The 14,896-nt window shown below is 36.5% G+C and overlaps 1 protein-coding gene across 4 annotated transcripts in view; it reads left to right on the top strand.

The window, feature by feature from the left end:
- Positions 1-14,896, top strand: part of ERO1B (endoplasmic reticulum oxidoreductase 1 beta) — a 61,114-nt gene that overhangs the window by 25,247 nt on the left and 20,971 nt on the right. For 2 of the 4 annotated variants that reach the window (XM_060406740.1, XM_042240943.1), the window contains exons 4-7: positions 28-69; positions 903-965; positions 1,475-1,557; positions 10,140-10,213. In XM_060406740.1, coding sequence (XP_060262723.1) covers positions 28-69; positions 903-965; positions 1,475-1,557; positions 10,140-10,213 — 262 coding nt within the window. The remainder of the gene's footprint in view (positions 1-27; positions 70-902; positions 966-1,474; positions 1,558-10,139; positions 10,214-14,896) is intronic. The other 2 variants (XM_060406741.1, XM_027962244.2) reach the window with 1 other exon arrangement.

Below are 14,896 nucleotides of genomic sequence, written 5' to 3'. Positions count from 1 at the left end.
CTAAATCTTTATTGTTGTTCTTTTAAGAGTAAAATTCCAGTTGGAATTAAAGCTGGAAATTCTAATAAGGTAAGTCACTTTTCTTCATTAAATATTTCTGCTTTATGTAGAGAAACTTGCCCCTTACTGCTTGATGCAGTTGCAAAAGAGAACCATAATATGGTTAGCTGAGAACAGACACGTTTTTGCCTGAAAATCCCAAATCCCTAATTTTGTATTAAGTCATGAGGTGTAATATATTCTTACAATTAAATTATATAGCTTCTTTTGAAATACTTTAGTTCTGTTTTTAGAACTTCTAGAAGAACTATAAAACATAACTACAGTGTCAGTTTACCTAATCAGCAGGTGTTTTATCAGGCATGTGTTTTTACTCCTCTTTTTCATACCCTGTCTCTCTGCTTCCTAATGCTTTTGCTCTCCATTTTGTTCTTATACTCTCTACCATTTGCAGTCTTTTGTGCTCACCCTTTTTTATGTATTTTCATTTCAGATCTAAAATAAATAGTATAAAGATAATTGAAATTCCGTCTGAACTCTGTCCCAGTCCCATTATATAATAATATTTCCTCCCTCTTTAGAGCTAGCCACTTTGCTGAAGTTGTCATGTATCCTTCTGTGATACTTTTTATGTTGTATTATACATGTATCTACAAGTAATATATAGAACTTTTACTTGAAATTTTTAAAACTTTAAAATAAATTTATGTTTTGTGTTCCTTCAAGTTAAAAACATTTTTTGCTTAATAGTTTTACTCAGTATTGGCTTTTAACATTTTGTCTCTGCTAATATATGTAGATTTTGTTAATTTTAATAGCTGTAGAATACTCAGTTGTATAGATATTTGTATAATTGTGTGACTAGCCATTCCTCTGTTGATAGACATTTCAATTGTTTTCAGGTTTTTGCTATTACAAACAATGACGCACTGGCATCTTTGTCTTTCGTCGAATTGTGCACATATGTAAGAGTTTCTTTAGGTCTATATTTAGAAGTAAGATTGCTGGGCCAAAGGGTATGCCTATCTCAACATTATGAGAGAGTACCAAATAACTTTCTAGAGTGATCTTGTTTTTATTTTTATTTATTTTTATTTTTTATTTTTGAGAGTGATTCTTGTTTTTAAATGTTGCTCTGGATATAGATTCAGCAGTAGGACTGCTGGCTCAAGGATTTATTCATATTTGCAGCTCTACGTAAATATTAAGTTACTTTCTCAAGAGTCTTCTCAGTTCACATCATCACCAACATACCACTGCAAATTGCTACATTTTAAATGTCTTTGCTTACTTATTAGGTGGAAATTTGTGACATATTTTCATTTGTATTTCTTCTCTGTGTTAGGGATTTTGATGATAGGATGTATCTATATTTAGTATATATTATCATTGACAAATTGACTCTTCTGCCAGTGGAAAATGAAATAAAGGTAATAATTGTCACTAAACTTACTTATTATGAACTTCCTTTCAGTACTCAAAAGTGGCAAATAATACCAAAGAATTAGAAGACTGTGAGCAAGCTAGTAAACTGGGAGCAATTAACAGCACATTAAGGTACATTTTATTTTAGTAGTGTTAAGAAAATATTCTCTTGTTTAATTTATTTGCATTAGAAATCTTTGATTTTTTCTTGTGATTTTGATTAAACACTAGTTTCAACCAATTTTTGAAAGGAAGAAGTTATTCTTTATCCTAAATTCCATGATAGCTTTCCTTCTTCTTGTCTAATTTGTTCTTAAATTTCTGTCATCAGTAATGACTATGAAAAATGAAAAATTCAGGCAGTTTCTCAGCTAACAGGGTTTATGGGTCATTCTTTCTGATTATTATAGAAAAAGAAACTTGAATCTCTAAGTTTTTTTTAAACAGTAATTCATTGTGGGAAGGAGAGGGTGAGATGATTTAAGAGAGTAGCACTGAAACATACATATTACCATATGTAAAATAGATAGACAGTGGGAATTTGCTATATTCCTAAAGCCAGTGCTCTGTGACAACCTGGAGGGGTGGGATGGGGAGGGAAGTCTAAGAGGAAGGGGACATACATATACCTGTGACTGAATCATGTTGATGTATGGCAGAAATCATCACAATATTATAATTATCCTCCAATTAAAAATAAAATTGATAATTCAATCTATATATTACATTTTGACTATTAAAGGTTTCTATTAACATAACTGTTACAATGCATGAATTTTTTTTTCTGTTGACTTTTCTTTATTTGCTCTAAGTACAAACCTGCTTTTGAAGGCCAACATAAATAATTTGTAAATGGTCTCAGATAATGCAGTATAAAATAACTGAGCAGAAGGCAGTATTATAGAAATTCTTTTTATTTTTCTTGTTTAGATATGTAGTTGTGTATTATAAATGTTAAAGACTTAATAAAGTTAGCAGTTTTATGTATCTGATTTACTGATGAAAATTCTAATGTAGAAAATTAGAAATGACAGTATAATAAACACTCATATATTCACTACTCCAAATGAATAAGTGTTAACATTATCTACCATGTTTTTGAGAAAAATGTCAAAGACAAATTTGAAATTCCATATGTTTCTTCCTCAGTCCCTCTTTTCTTCCGTATTTTCTTATAAGTAAATTTAGTGTATATCTAGTCCATATTGTTTTTTTAGTTTATAATATAAACTATATGTAGATACATAGATGTAGTTTGTGTAGAAGATTTTATTTTTCCTTTATGTAAATTATATGTGTTAAATAACATTCTGAAACTTTCTTTTTACACTGCACATTTTGCTTTCTAGATATATTCATGTTAAAACTAAGAGATTTGCCTCGTTCTTTTAGCTGATGAATGGTTTTCATCGTATAAAGTAAAAGTCGCTCAGTCATGTCCAACTGTTTGGGACCCCAGGGACTATCTACAGTCCATAGAATTCTCTAGGCCAGGATACTGGAGTGGATAGCCTATCCTTTCTCCAGGGGATCTTCCTGACCCAGGAATCGAACTGGGGTCCTCTGCATTGCAGGTGAATGCTTTACCAATGAGCCCAGTGTTCATCAGTGGGAAATGGACAAGTAAAATATGGTATTCCCCTACTGATGAACATGTTTTACTTTTACAAATTATGCCACTTTGAGCATCCTTGATAATTTTTTTTATATACACCAGAAGTGAAATTGTTGAATCTTAGGATTGCCCTCTTACAGCTACTCTTTTTTGTTTGTTTGTTTATTGGCATGTAGTTGCTTAGCTGTTCTTGATATTGCCTAACGGCTTTCTAAAATACTTATGTGGCTGTGTTGCCTCCAACACCAAGAACTTGTTTTGTTGTCCACATCTTTGACAAAAATTGATAATGTTTAAGTGTGAAATAGTATCTCATTTTTGTTTAATTTATATTTTGTTGATTACCAGTGAGTTTGGGCAGTTTTCCCTCTGTTTATTGGGCATTCGGGTTTCTTATTCATTCAACAAATGACTGCCAGGCACTATTCTAGGGATATAGCAGTATACATGAGAAACAGATTCCTGCCCATGTGCAGCTTAAAACAAGTAAAGTCAATGAGAAGTAAGTCAGATGATAATGAGTGCCAGGGAGAAAAATAATGCAGGGAAGACTGTGAGAGAGGCCTTGGAGTAAAGGTGCTTGCACTGTTTTAAATTGGTGGTCCAGTGGTTAAGACTCTGCCTTCCAATACAGGGAGCCCACTTTTGATTCCTGGTCAGGGAACTAAGATCCCACATGCCTTGAGGTGCAACAATAGATAAATAAATAAATAGTCCAAGAAGACCAGAGTGATAACAGGCAAAGTGTTCTTGAAGGCATGAGTCATAATATGGCTGCAGGGGAGGGAGTGGTGGTGTTGGGGTTGATGGGTGGCTGGGGGTTGAGTACTCCAGGCATGCATAAAGGTTAGTAAAAGGCCCTGAGGTTGGAGTCTGCCTTTACTTCTTGAGGAATCACATGGCCAGTGTGGCTAGAGTACAGTGATCAAGAACAAAATCGTAGAAGAGAAGATCAAAAGGTGCTGGGGGAGGAGTGCCAAGGGCAGTGTAGGGTGGAGATCTCATAGAGTCTAGAAGACACTTAACTATGAATATTGATTTTAGACTGAGTGGAATGAAAAATTACTGGAGGATTTTGAGAGATTGGGTTTGGCGGAGCCAGGTCTGTGGAATCCTGGTTGTATGGCTGTAGTATTATCCTTCTAAGACATGATGGTGGTTCAGTTTAGACTGGAGTGATAGCAGTAGAACCCCCAGGGAATTTGACTTTGGAGAGCAGTGGGATTTGAATCAGTTCAGTCAGTTAAGTCACTCAGTCGTGTCTGACTCTTTGTGACCCCATAGACTGCAGCATGCCAAGCCTCCCTATCCATCACCAACTCCCAGTTTACTCAAACTAATGTCCATTGAGCCAGTCATGCCATCCAACCATCTCATCTTCTGTCATCCCCTTCTCCTCCCACCTTCAATCTTTCCCAGCATCAGGATCTTTTCAGATGAGTCAGTTCTTCACATCAGGTGGCCAAAGTATTGGAGTTTCAGCTTCAACATCAGTCCTTCCAATGAATATTCAGGACTAATTTCCTTTAGGATGGACTGGTTGGATCTCCCTGCTGTCCAAGGGACTCCCTAGAGTCTTCTCCAACACCACAGTTCAAACACATTAATTCTTCGGTGCTTAGCCTTCTTTATAGTCCAACTCTCACATCCATACATGACTACTGGAAAAACCATAGCCTTGACTAGACGGACCTTTATTGACAAAGTAATGTCTCTGCTTTTTAATATGCTGTCTAGGTTGGTCATAACTTTCCTTCCAAGGAGTAAGCATCTTTTAATTTCATGGCTGCAATCACCATTTGCAGTGATTTTGGAGCCCCCCAGAAAAGTCTGTCACTTTGTCCATTGTTTCCCCGTCTATTTGCCATGAAGTGATGGGACCAGATGCCGTGATCTTCGTTTTCTGAATGTTGAGCTTTAAGCCAACTTTTTCACTCTCCTCTTTCACTTTCCTCAAGAAGCTCTTTATTTCTTCTTTGCTTTCTGCCATAAGGGTGGTGTCATCTACATATTTGAGATTATAGATATTTCTCCCAGCAATCTTGATTCCAGCTTGTGCTTCATCCAGCCCAGTGTTTCTCATGATGTACTCTGCATATAAGTTAAATGAGCAGGGTGACAATATACAGCCTTGGCATACTTCTTTTCCTATTTGAAACCAGTCTGTTGTTCCATGTCCATTTCTAACTGTTGCTTCCTGACCTGCATACAGATTTCTTAGGAGGAAGGTAAGGTGGTCTGGTATTCCCATCTCTTCCAGAATTTTCCACAGTTTGTTGTGATCCACACAGTCAAAGGCTTTGGTGTAGTCAATAAAGCAGAGATAGATGCTTTCCTGGAACTCTCTTGTTTTTTCAGTGATCCAGCGGATGTTGGCAATTTGATCTCTGGTTCCTCTGCCTTTTCTAAAACCAGCTTGAACATCTGGAAGTTCATGGTTCATGAGCTGTTGAAGCCTGACTTGGAGAATTTGAGTATTACTTTACTAGCGTGTGAGATGAGTGCAATTGTGCAGTAGTTTGAGCATTCTTTGACATTGCCTTTCCTAGGGATTGGAATAAAAACTGACCTTTTCTAGTCCCGTGGCTCCTGCTGAGTTTTCCAAATTTGCTGGCATATTGAGTGTAGCAAAGGGATTTGATTACAGAACTTTATATAGGACTGGGGAAACAGACCCTTGGAGGGCACAAACAAAATCTTGTGTGTACCTGAACCCAGGAGAAAGGAGCAGTGGCCCCACAAGAGATTGACCCAGACTTGCTTATGAGTGTCCAGGAGTCTCTGGTGGAGGTGTGGGTTGGTGGTATTCTGCTACAGGGTCAGGAGCACTGAGTGTGGCACTGCATGCCTGGGACCACATGCATGGGACCTTTTGAAGGAGGTCGCCATTATCTTCATTACCTCCACCATAGTTTGGTCTCAGGTCAAATAACAGGGAGGGAACACAGCCCCACCCATCAACAGAAAATTGGATTACAGATTTACTGAGCATGACCCATCAGCAGAAAAAGACCCAGTTTACCCCACAGTCAGTCTCTCCCATCAGGAAGCTTCCATAAGCCTCATATCTTTATCCATCAGAGGGTAGACAGAATGAAAACTACAATCACAGAAAACTAATCAAACTGATCACAGAAAACTAATCAAACTGATCACATGGACCTGTCTAACTCAGTGAAACTATGAGCCATGCTGTGTGGGCCACCCAAGACAGATGGGTCATCATGGAGAGTTCTGACAAAACATGGTCCACTGGAGAAGGCAGTGGCAAACCACTTCAGTATTCTTGCCTTGAGAACCCCATGAACAGTATGAAAAGGCAAAAGATATGATACTGAAAGATGAACTCCCCAGGTTGGTAGGTGCCCAATATACTACTGAGAAGAGTGGAGAAATAACACCAGAAAGAATGAAGAGATGGAGCCAAAGCAAAAACAGCACCCAGTTGTGGATGTGACAGGTGATGGACGTAAAGTCCGATGCTGTAAAGAGCAATACTGCACAGGAACCTGGAATGTTAGGTCCATGAATCAAGGTAAATTGGAAGTGGTCAAACAGGAGATGGCAAGAGTGAACGTCAACATTCTAGGAATCAGTGAACTAAAATGAACTGGAATGGGTGAATTTAACTCAGATGACCATTATACCTACTACTGTGGGCAAGAATCCCTTAGAAGAAATGGAGTAGCCATCATAGTCAACAAAAGAGTCCAAAGTGCAGTACTTGGGTCCAGTCTCAAAAATGACAGAATGATCTCTGTTTGTTCCCATGGCAAGCCATTCAATATCACAGTAATCCAAATCTCTGCCCCAACCACTAATGCCAAAGAAGCTGAAGTTGAACGGTTCTATAAAGACTTACAAGACCTTCTAGAACTAACACCCAAAAAAGATGTCCTTTTAGTTATAGGGGACTGGAGTGCAAAAGTAGGAAATCAAGAAGTACCTGTAGTAATAGGCAAGTTTGACCTTGAAGTACAAAATGAAGCAGGGCAAAGGGTAACAGTTTTGCCAAGAGAACGCACTGGTCATAGCAAACACCCTCTTCCAACAACACGATAGAAGACTACACATGGATATCACCAGATGGTCAATACCAAAATCAGATTGATTATATTCTTTGCAGATGAAGATGGAGAAGCTCTATATAGTCAGCAAAAATGAGACGAGGAGTTGACTGTGGCTCAGATCATGAACTCCTTATTGCCAAATTCAGACTTAAATTGAAGAAAGTGTGGAAAACCACTAGACCGTCCAGGTATGACCTAAACCAGATCCCAACTGATTATACAGTGGAAGTGACAAATAGAGTCAAGGGATTAGATGTGATAGACAGAGTGCCTGAAGAACTAAGGACGGAGGTTCATGACACTGTATTGGAAGCAAGGATCAAGACTATCCCCAAGAAAAAGAAGTGCAAAAAGGCAAAATGGTTGTCTGAGGAGGCCTTATAAATAGCTGTGAAAAGAAGAGAAGCGAAAGGCAAAGGAGGAAAGAAAAGATACACCCATGTGAAAGTAGAATTCCAAAGAATAGCATGGAGAGATAAGAAAGCCTTCCTCAGTGATCAGTGCAAAGAGATAGAGGAAAACAATAGAATGGGAAGGACTAGAGATCTCTTCAAGAAAATTAGTGATACCAAGGGAACATTTCATGCAAAGATGGGCACAATAAAGGACAGAAATTGTATGGACCTCACAGAAGCAGAAGATATTAAGAGGTGGCAAGAATACACAGAAGAGTATTCAAAAAAGATCTTCATGACCCAGATAACCACGATGGTGTGATCACTCACCAAGAGCCAGACATCCTGGAATGTGAAGTCAAGTGGGCCTCAGGAAGCATCACTATGAACAAAGCTAGTGAAGGTGATGGAATTCCAGTTGAGCTATTTCAAATCCTGAAAGACGATGCTGTGAAAGTGCTGCACTCAATATGCCAGCAAATTTGGAAAACTCAGCAGTGGCCACAGGACTGGAAAAGTTCAGGTTTCATTCCAATTCCGAAGGAAAGGCAATGCCAAAAAATGCTCAAACTACTGGACAATTGCACTCATCTCACACACTAGCAAAGTAATGCTCAACATTCTCCAAGCCAGGCTTCAGCAATACATGAACTGAGAACTTCCAGATGTTCAAGATGGTTTTAGAAAAGACTTAGGAACCAGAGATCAACTTGCCAACATCCGTTGGATCATCGAAAAAGCAAGAGAGTTCCAGAACATATTTCTGCTTTATTGACTACACCAAAGCCTTGACTGTGTGGATCACAACAAACTTTGGAGAATTTTTAAAGAGATGGGAATACCAGACCACCTTACCTGCCTCCTGAGAAATCTGTATGCAGGTCAGGAAGCAACAGTTAGAACTGGACATGGAACAGTAGACTGACTTCAATTAGGGAAAGGAGTACGTCAAGGTTGTGTATTGTCACCCTGCTTATTTAACTTATATGCAGAGTATATCATGAAAAATGCCAGGCTGGATGAAGCACAAGCTGGAATCTGATTGCCATGAGAAATATCAGTAACCTCAGATACGCAGATGATACCACCCTTACGGCAGAAAGTGAAGAAGAGCCTCTTGAGAAAAGTGAAAGAGGAGAGTGAAAAAGTTGGCTTAAAGCTCAACATTCAGAAAAGATCATGGCATCTGATCCCATCACTTCATGGCAAATAATTGGGGAAACAGTGGAAACGGTGACAGACTTTATTTTGGGGGGCTCCAAAATCACTGTAGATGGTGACGGCAGCCATGAAATTAAAACATGCTTGCTCCTTGGGAAAATAGGTATGACCAACCTAGGCAGCATATTAAAAAGCATAGACATTACTTTGCCAACAAAGGTCCATCTAGTCAAAGCTATTATTTTTCCAGTAGTCATGTATGGATGTGAGAGTTGGACTATAAAGAAAGCTGAGTACCGAAGAACTGATGCTTTCAAACTGTGGTGTTGGAGAAGACTCTTGAGTCCCTTGGACTGCAAAGAGATCCAACCAGTCCATCCTAAAGGAAATTAGTCCTGAATATTCATTGGAAGAACTGATGCTGAAGCTGAAACTCCAAAACTCTAGCCACCTAATGTGAAGAACTGACTCCTTGGAAAAGACCCTGGTGCCTGGAAAGATTGAAGGTGGCAGCAGAAAGGGAGTGGTTTAACTTTATTCTCATAAGAGAAAATTCCATGGTAAATTAAATTGGAGATTTTTATTGGTAAAGTGGTTGTAGTGCAGACAGCCTTATATACTTCATACAGTGGTTATGCTATGCAGCAGCTTCTCAAATGAAAAATAAATTATTGGCTATGACAGTACCATGTTTAGGAATACCTGATTTATACTTAGTACATAATTTTTTTGCCTTGTTTTTTTTTTCTTTTTGTGTTGTGAGTAAAGAAGGGTAATAATACTTCCCTTATATATGCTGCCACTGTGTATTTAAGATAGAGAAAGTCTGAATATAGGTTAAAGGTAATATAGGTCAGGGTTTATTTTGAGTGTAGTTGTTCCTTTATCAGTTCTCCTGGCCAGAAATCTTGTCATAGATTTTGCTAAACGTGAGGTAATGTGTAAAATGAATAATACAGTGTGATAAAAGTAACATTGATGTTACTAAGGGATGTTGGATGGAAGATCCTAGAAATGCATTTTTTTTTTTTTTAGTATTTTTGAGTGTAATATAAATACAGAAGCAATTTAAATTAAAAGAATCTTGAAAGTAAATTTAATTCCTACTTAGGAAAAAATAATACATATTTACTTTGTTTCTAAGTCAACTGAAAAGACCAGCTTGAGTTTTGTGTTTAATTGCATCTTATACATATTTGTAAATTAGTTTTCTGGTCTAAGTAATTATCATTGAACTAGGCCTAAAATAGTTTTAATGTAGTTAAGAAATGAAAATCACTCATGGAAATTAATATCTCTTTCATATCACTTGTTTTAATCATTGCTTCATGTGACCACTAACTGAATTTGTAATGCCATCTAATTAATGAAGAAGTGATCTCAGATTATCCATTTTTAATACACTAGAATACAGTGTCAAACTTTTCAACTCCAAATTTAATCCTTTTTCTCTTTTATTCCTCCTTCCCCTAGTAATCAAAGCAAAGAAGCTTTCATTGACTGGGCAAGATATGATGATTCACAGGATCACTTTTGTGAACTTGATGGTAATAAAATTAACTTGTAATTACATTATTTTAACTTTAACCCTTTTAAGATACTTAAATCAGTGAAAATAAAAAGTTACAGCTATAATACACAGGATGTTATATGTGGATCTTATTATTCATAATAGTAGTTATTAAGAACTGGTGTTCCCAGCCTTGTACTAAGTGCCTTAAGTTCATCATTTCTTAGCTTTACAGCTACACTGATAGGTGTGTATTATTTTATATCTGAGGAAACTGAGTCTCAAAAAGACTAAAAACTTGCCCAAGATCACAGAGTAGCAAGAGGCTGAGACAGGATTCATTCCTAGATCTCATTCCCACACATGTCTTCTTTCCACTGTGACACCCCCATCTCCTGTGGACCTCTAATTCAAGCCACTTAGTTATAGGTCTGTGACCATATTATAGAAATGTTCACAATGAAATTAGTTGGAGGTCTCAACAAACTAACATAAAGACACCTTCCAATATTGGAGAGGACTCTAACTTGATCCCCACAGCCCTGTTTGGAATGGAATAAAGCCAGGCCACTGTTCAATAGTAACTACCATTTCTTTCAGCAGAAGATAATTGACGTGTCTCCTGATCTTTTGTCTACAGGAGAATACTCCCAATAATTGTGTTGCATAGGCTTAGGACAGTTCATTCAGCCTCTCTTTACCTTTTACCTTGGTATTGTTATATTTTTTGAGGTGGAAAAGGATTTGAGATTCAAGCACACATAATTAACAGGCAGCAGAAGTTCTTCTGAATTTTTAAAGCATCTAAAGTGGTCTGCTTTCTAAAAATTTTTTAAAGATTCATATGTAGAATTGTGCTGTTAATACAGTCTGTAATGGGATACTTACAGGGCACTTCTCCAATATTATGGTAAATTGAGGAGCCACTGGGAGAGGGCGTGTTATTACCACGGTTTATATGGTTTCAGCAAGGAAATTGTTAAGAAATCTGAACAAAGTTTTTTTGGATATAGTGATAGGCAAATTCATAAAATATTCCTGTTAGGATATTTAGAATCGGCAAAGGTTTCATCAGAGCAAGTCACTATACCCGGGTAAGCACTCACATGGCTACCTACATAAAATCATCTTTTAAAAATTTTAGGATTATGTAATTAAAATAACTGGTAGTTTTTATAGTTTGTGTAGGTCTTAAACATGTGAAACCATGCAACTAGTTGGATTACCACTTCTTCTGGGTAATAATGTTCATGTGTATCCCAAAGATTTTTCACCTACAATTAAAAAAAAAAATACCATCAGAGTAGCTTTGGTATCATTGTTATTTCAATAATCTAAATCATTAAAGCAAAAAACCTAAAGAATGTTCACCCCAGTATATTGGAATATAGCCAAACACGCCTGTTATCTGCTGATTTGTTTTTGGCTTTGTTCTTGTTTGAAAGAAAGATGATCCTTATAGATCAAATAATAATTTTAAATAATTTAGTGGTTTAAGGTAGGCTGCTCTCCCTACCTCTCTCTATTTATTTTTTTGTTATTGTTTTTTATGCATGGCTTGCTGCTTCCTTTGCCTCAGGTTTCTGCTCAAATGTCACCTCATTAGAGAACCTGCTGTCATAAAATAGCAACCACTTTCCCTCTCTGTCTCTGTGCACTGCTGTCTGCTCTCAGAGCACTAAGAGCTATGTGTGAGACATTATTTAACTGTTTATTGTCTGTCTTCAGCTAGACTGTGAGCTACTTGAGGGCAAGGACTTTGTCTTTTTGTTCATAACTGTGTCCCTAGTGCCTAGAACACTGCCTGGCCATGGTTCATTCCCAATAAATATCTGTTGATTGAAGTAGTTGGTTCGTGTCTGACTCTTTGTGAACCTACACACTGTAGCTCACCAGGCTCCTCTGTCCATGGGATTCTCCAGGCAAGAATACTAGAGTGGGTTGCCATTCCCTTCTCTAGAGGATCTTCCCAACTCAGGGATCAAACCCAGATCTCCTGCATTGCAGGCAGATTCTTTACCTTTTGAGCCACAAGGAAGTGCTAGTTGGTTCATAAATAATGTGATAGATTTTTACTTTTTTATTTTTCCCCTTTCAGCAGGTTCATTGATATGTTAAAAATACTGCTTGAAACAGGAGTTTCTAAATCTGGCTGTGTATCAAAATTACTTGGGTGCTTTATAAACTATAGTTTCTCCTTGACTGAGGAAATTATGTTTTAATAGTAAATTGCAGTTTGGAGTAGCTTCAGAGATAGAAGACTGTGGGCTTAGTCCTGAGTCTGTAACCTAATATTTCTGATCTGTGTCCATAAGCAAAAAGCCTGCATATTAAGTTGGCCTGTGCCACCGTTACATTTTAAGAGATACATGTGTCAGGAGGGCTAGAGAATGCAATGTGGCCTCAAAACACTAATACTAAATTAGAGCAGTGAAAGGAAAATTCAATCAGATAAAAGGGGTACTTGAGGAGGGAGAAGAAATATTAGTTCAAGTTGACAAATTTACAGAATTAGATATTTAGACTTAATAGAAATTCTTTGAATCCTTAGGTAATTGTTAGAACAGTCAAAAAGAAGGAATATCTTTGGAGTAGGTTTGTAGAGGGAGGAAGAAGAGAAACCTCTTTGAGGGGAGGATTTATTAGGGATCCAAGAGAGCTATCTGAAGGAACGGTACAGTTGTACAAATGAGAAGAAATTATGGTTTAGGAACAAATTAGTTAACATCATGTCACAGGTGATCCCAGGAGTAAGAATGGGTGTGTTTTGTAGGGGACCTCAACCTGTGTGTGCTTTTTCCCACATATGTTCTTCATTCTGGATGTCATGAAATTATTGTCAGTATAGGACAGGAGTTGACAGACTTTTTCTTTTGTAAATGGGCAGATAGTAAATATTTTAGATAGACCATATATATTATATATATTAGATAGACCATAGTTTACATGGTCTCAATTGTAACTGCTCAAGTCTGCCATAATAGTGTGAAAGCAGCACAGAGGCAAATGAACAAGACTTGTGTTCCCATAAAACTTTCTTAACAAAAATACATAGCAGACCAGACTTGACTTGTGGGCCATAGTTTGCTAACACTTTCTGTAGGTTAACAAAACTCACCTTTTTCATAATTTGAAAAAGTATTAAATTTTTTAAAACAGCTTGTGGTTGAATTAAAGGAATACACAGTAAGAACATGAAGAATGTAAGTTTTACTTAATTTTAAAACCTGTATAATTGCTTTTGCTCATATGACTTTCTACTCCCTTGAAGTATACGTTAAATCCATATACTTTAATATCTGAATCCAAGGATTTTTTTCTTTACTGTTTAGTTGGTTTAATTGGGTGAAAAGGGTGATACTAATTCAATCTGCACATTCATAGATGACTCTATGTAAGTGTAGGCTTATGTGTGTGCACGCATGTACTTTATACATATGGACATATATGTATATGAGTATATATTTATGATATTAATTTAGTATTTAAGTTCATATACATAACTCACTTTTGTAAGGTGAACTAAGAATGGCTCAAAGAAATTTAAAATAATTAACAGAAATTAGTTATTATAAAGCTTTTAAAATTTTACTGTAAAAGTAAAATTCATTAACTTAATTATTTAAATTTTAACTTGTTAATTAAAAATTTTAAAATTAATTAGTCTTAAGTCTTGATTAAGAAATGTCTTTAGACAGTTTCTGTTCTTCCATTTACAAATAAACTGTTTTCTATGCCTTAATTTACATAGTGGAGTATCTGTATAATGTTAGTGCTAGAAATAGAGCCAGTATTCTTTAAAATCATGTTTCCATCATCTGTGAGATACCACTCGTTTACTAATGGGAAGTTGAAATTATCTTTGTACTCCTCCTGCATCACGAAAATACCAGGTAGTTCTCAGAAGACATGTGTCAGGATGCTCTTTTTTCCCTTTAGGATTGTGGATAATCTTAATCTATGGTCATTGAATGGCCAGTGAATATTTTTGACTGACAGGTAATGAAACTAAGAGGGACTGTATTTTAATGCCCATATTTGGTCTTGCTTCAAGTCAGGTGACTATATATTAATATCATTGATTAATACCATGACACCAAAAAGTAGGAAGCATACAAATAAAAGGATACATCTGTGTCAACATACATAGCACTTCAGCCTATGAGAATTATTAGATTTGTGAAGCATAGTCATCATGAGTTTTGTATAGGTAAGAAAACCTGTACTTCCCTTTTCTACCCAAAATATGAACCTCAATAATTAAGATGATTTTTCCTTTTATCTTTTGTATCCCCCAGAGATCTCTCTCAAAATACTGTCCAAATATTAGAGATGTAGTAAATACTTATTTGGGTTTCAACATGGAAAGTCATTATTTAATTTTAAATGTGCTAATAAGTTCTTGAAGTTGTGCCTACTAACCAATATGTTAACCAGTTAATATGTTAAATAATATATTAACATTAACAATAAATTTGTAACTTCTTTTTTTAACTAGAACATGGTGTAACTCTGAATGATCAAATTTGAATCTCAAAGCTATTGTACCATTTACTTCCTAAATCCAAGCAGAGAGTAACAGAGAGATCTTTTTTAATATAATATGTACTAACATGTCTCAAGTATGTGTTTAGGTAGCTATATACATGGAGGGGGGCAAACACATGAAATATTAAAACAGGTTACGATTTAGTTAGGTCTTTTCAGTCTTGGTGGTTTA

The sequence above is a fragment of the Ovis aries genome, chromosome 25, assembly GCF_016772045.2.
Source record: "Ovis aries strain OAR_USU_Benz2616 breed Rambouillet chromosome 25, ARS-UI_Ramb_v3.0, whole genome shotgun sequence".
Taxonomy (NCBI): Eukaryota; Metazoa; Chordata; class Mammalia; order Artiodactyla; family Bovidae; genus Ovis; species Ovis aries.
The sequence above is the reverse complement of the archived record's forward strand: the minus strand, read 5'-3'. Positions and strand labels throughout refer to the sequence as shown.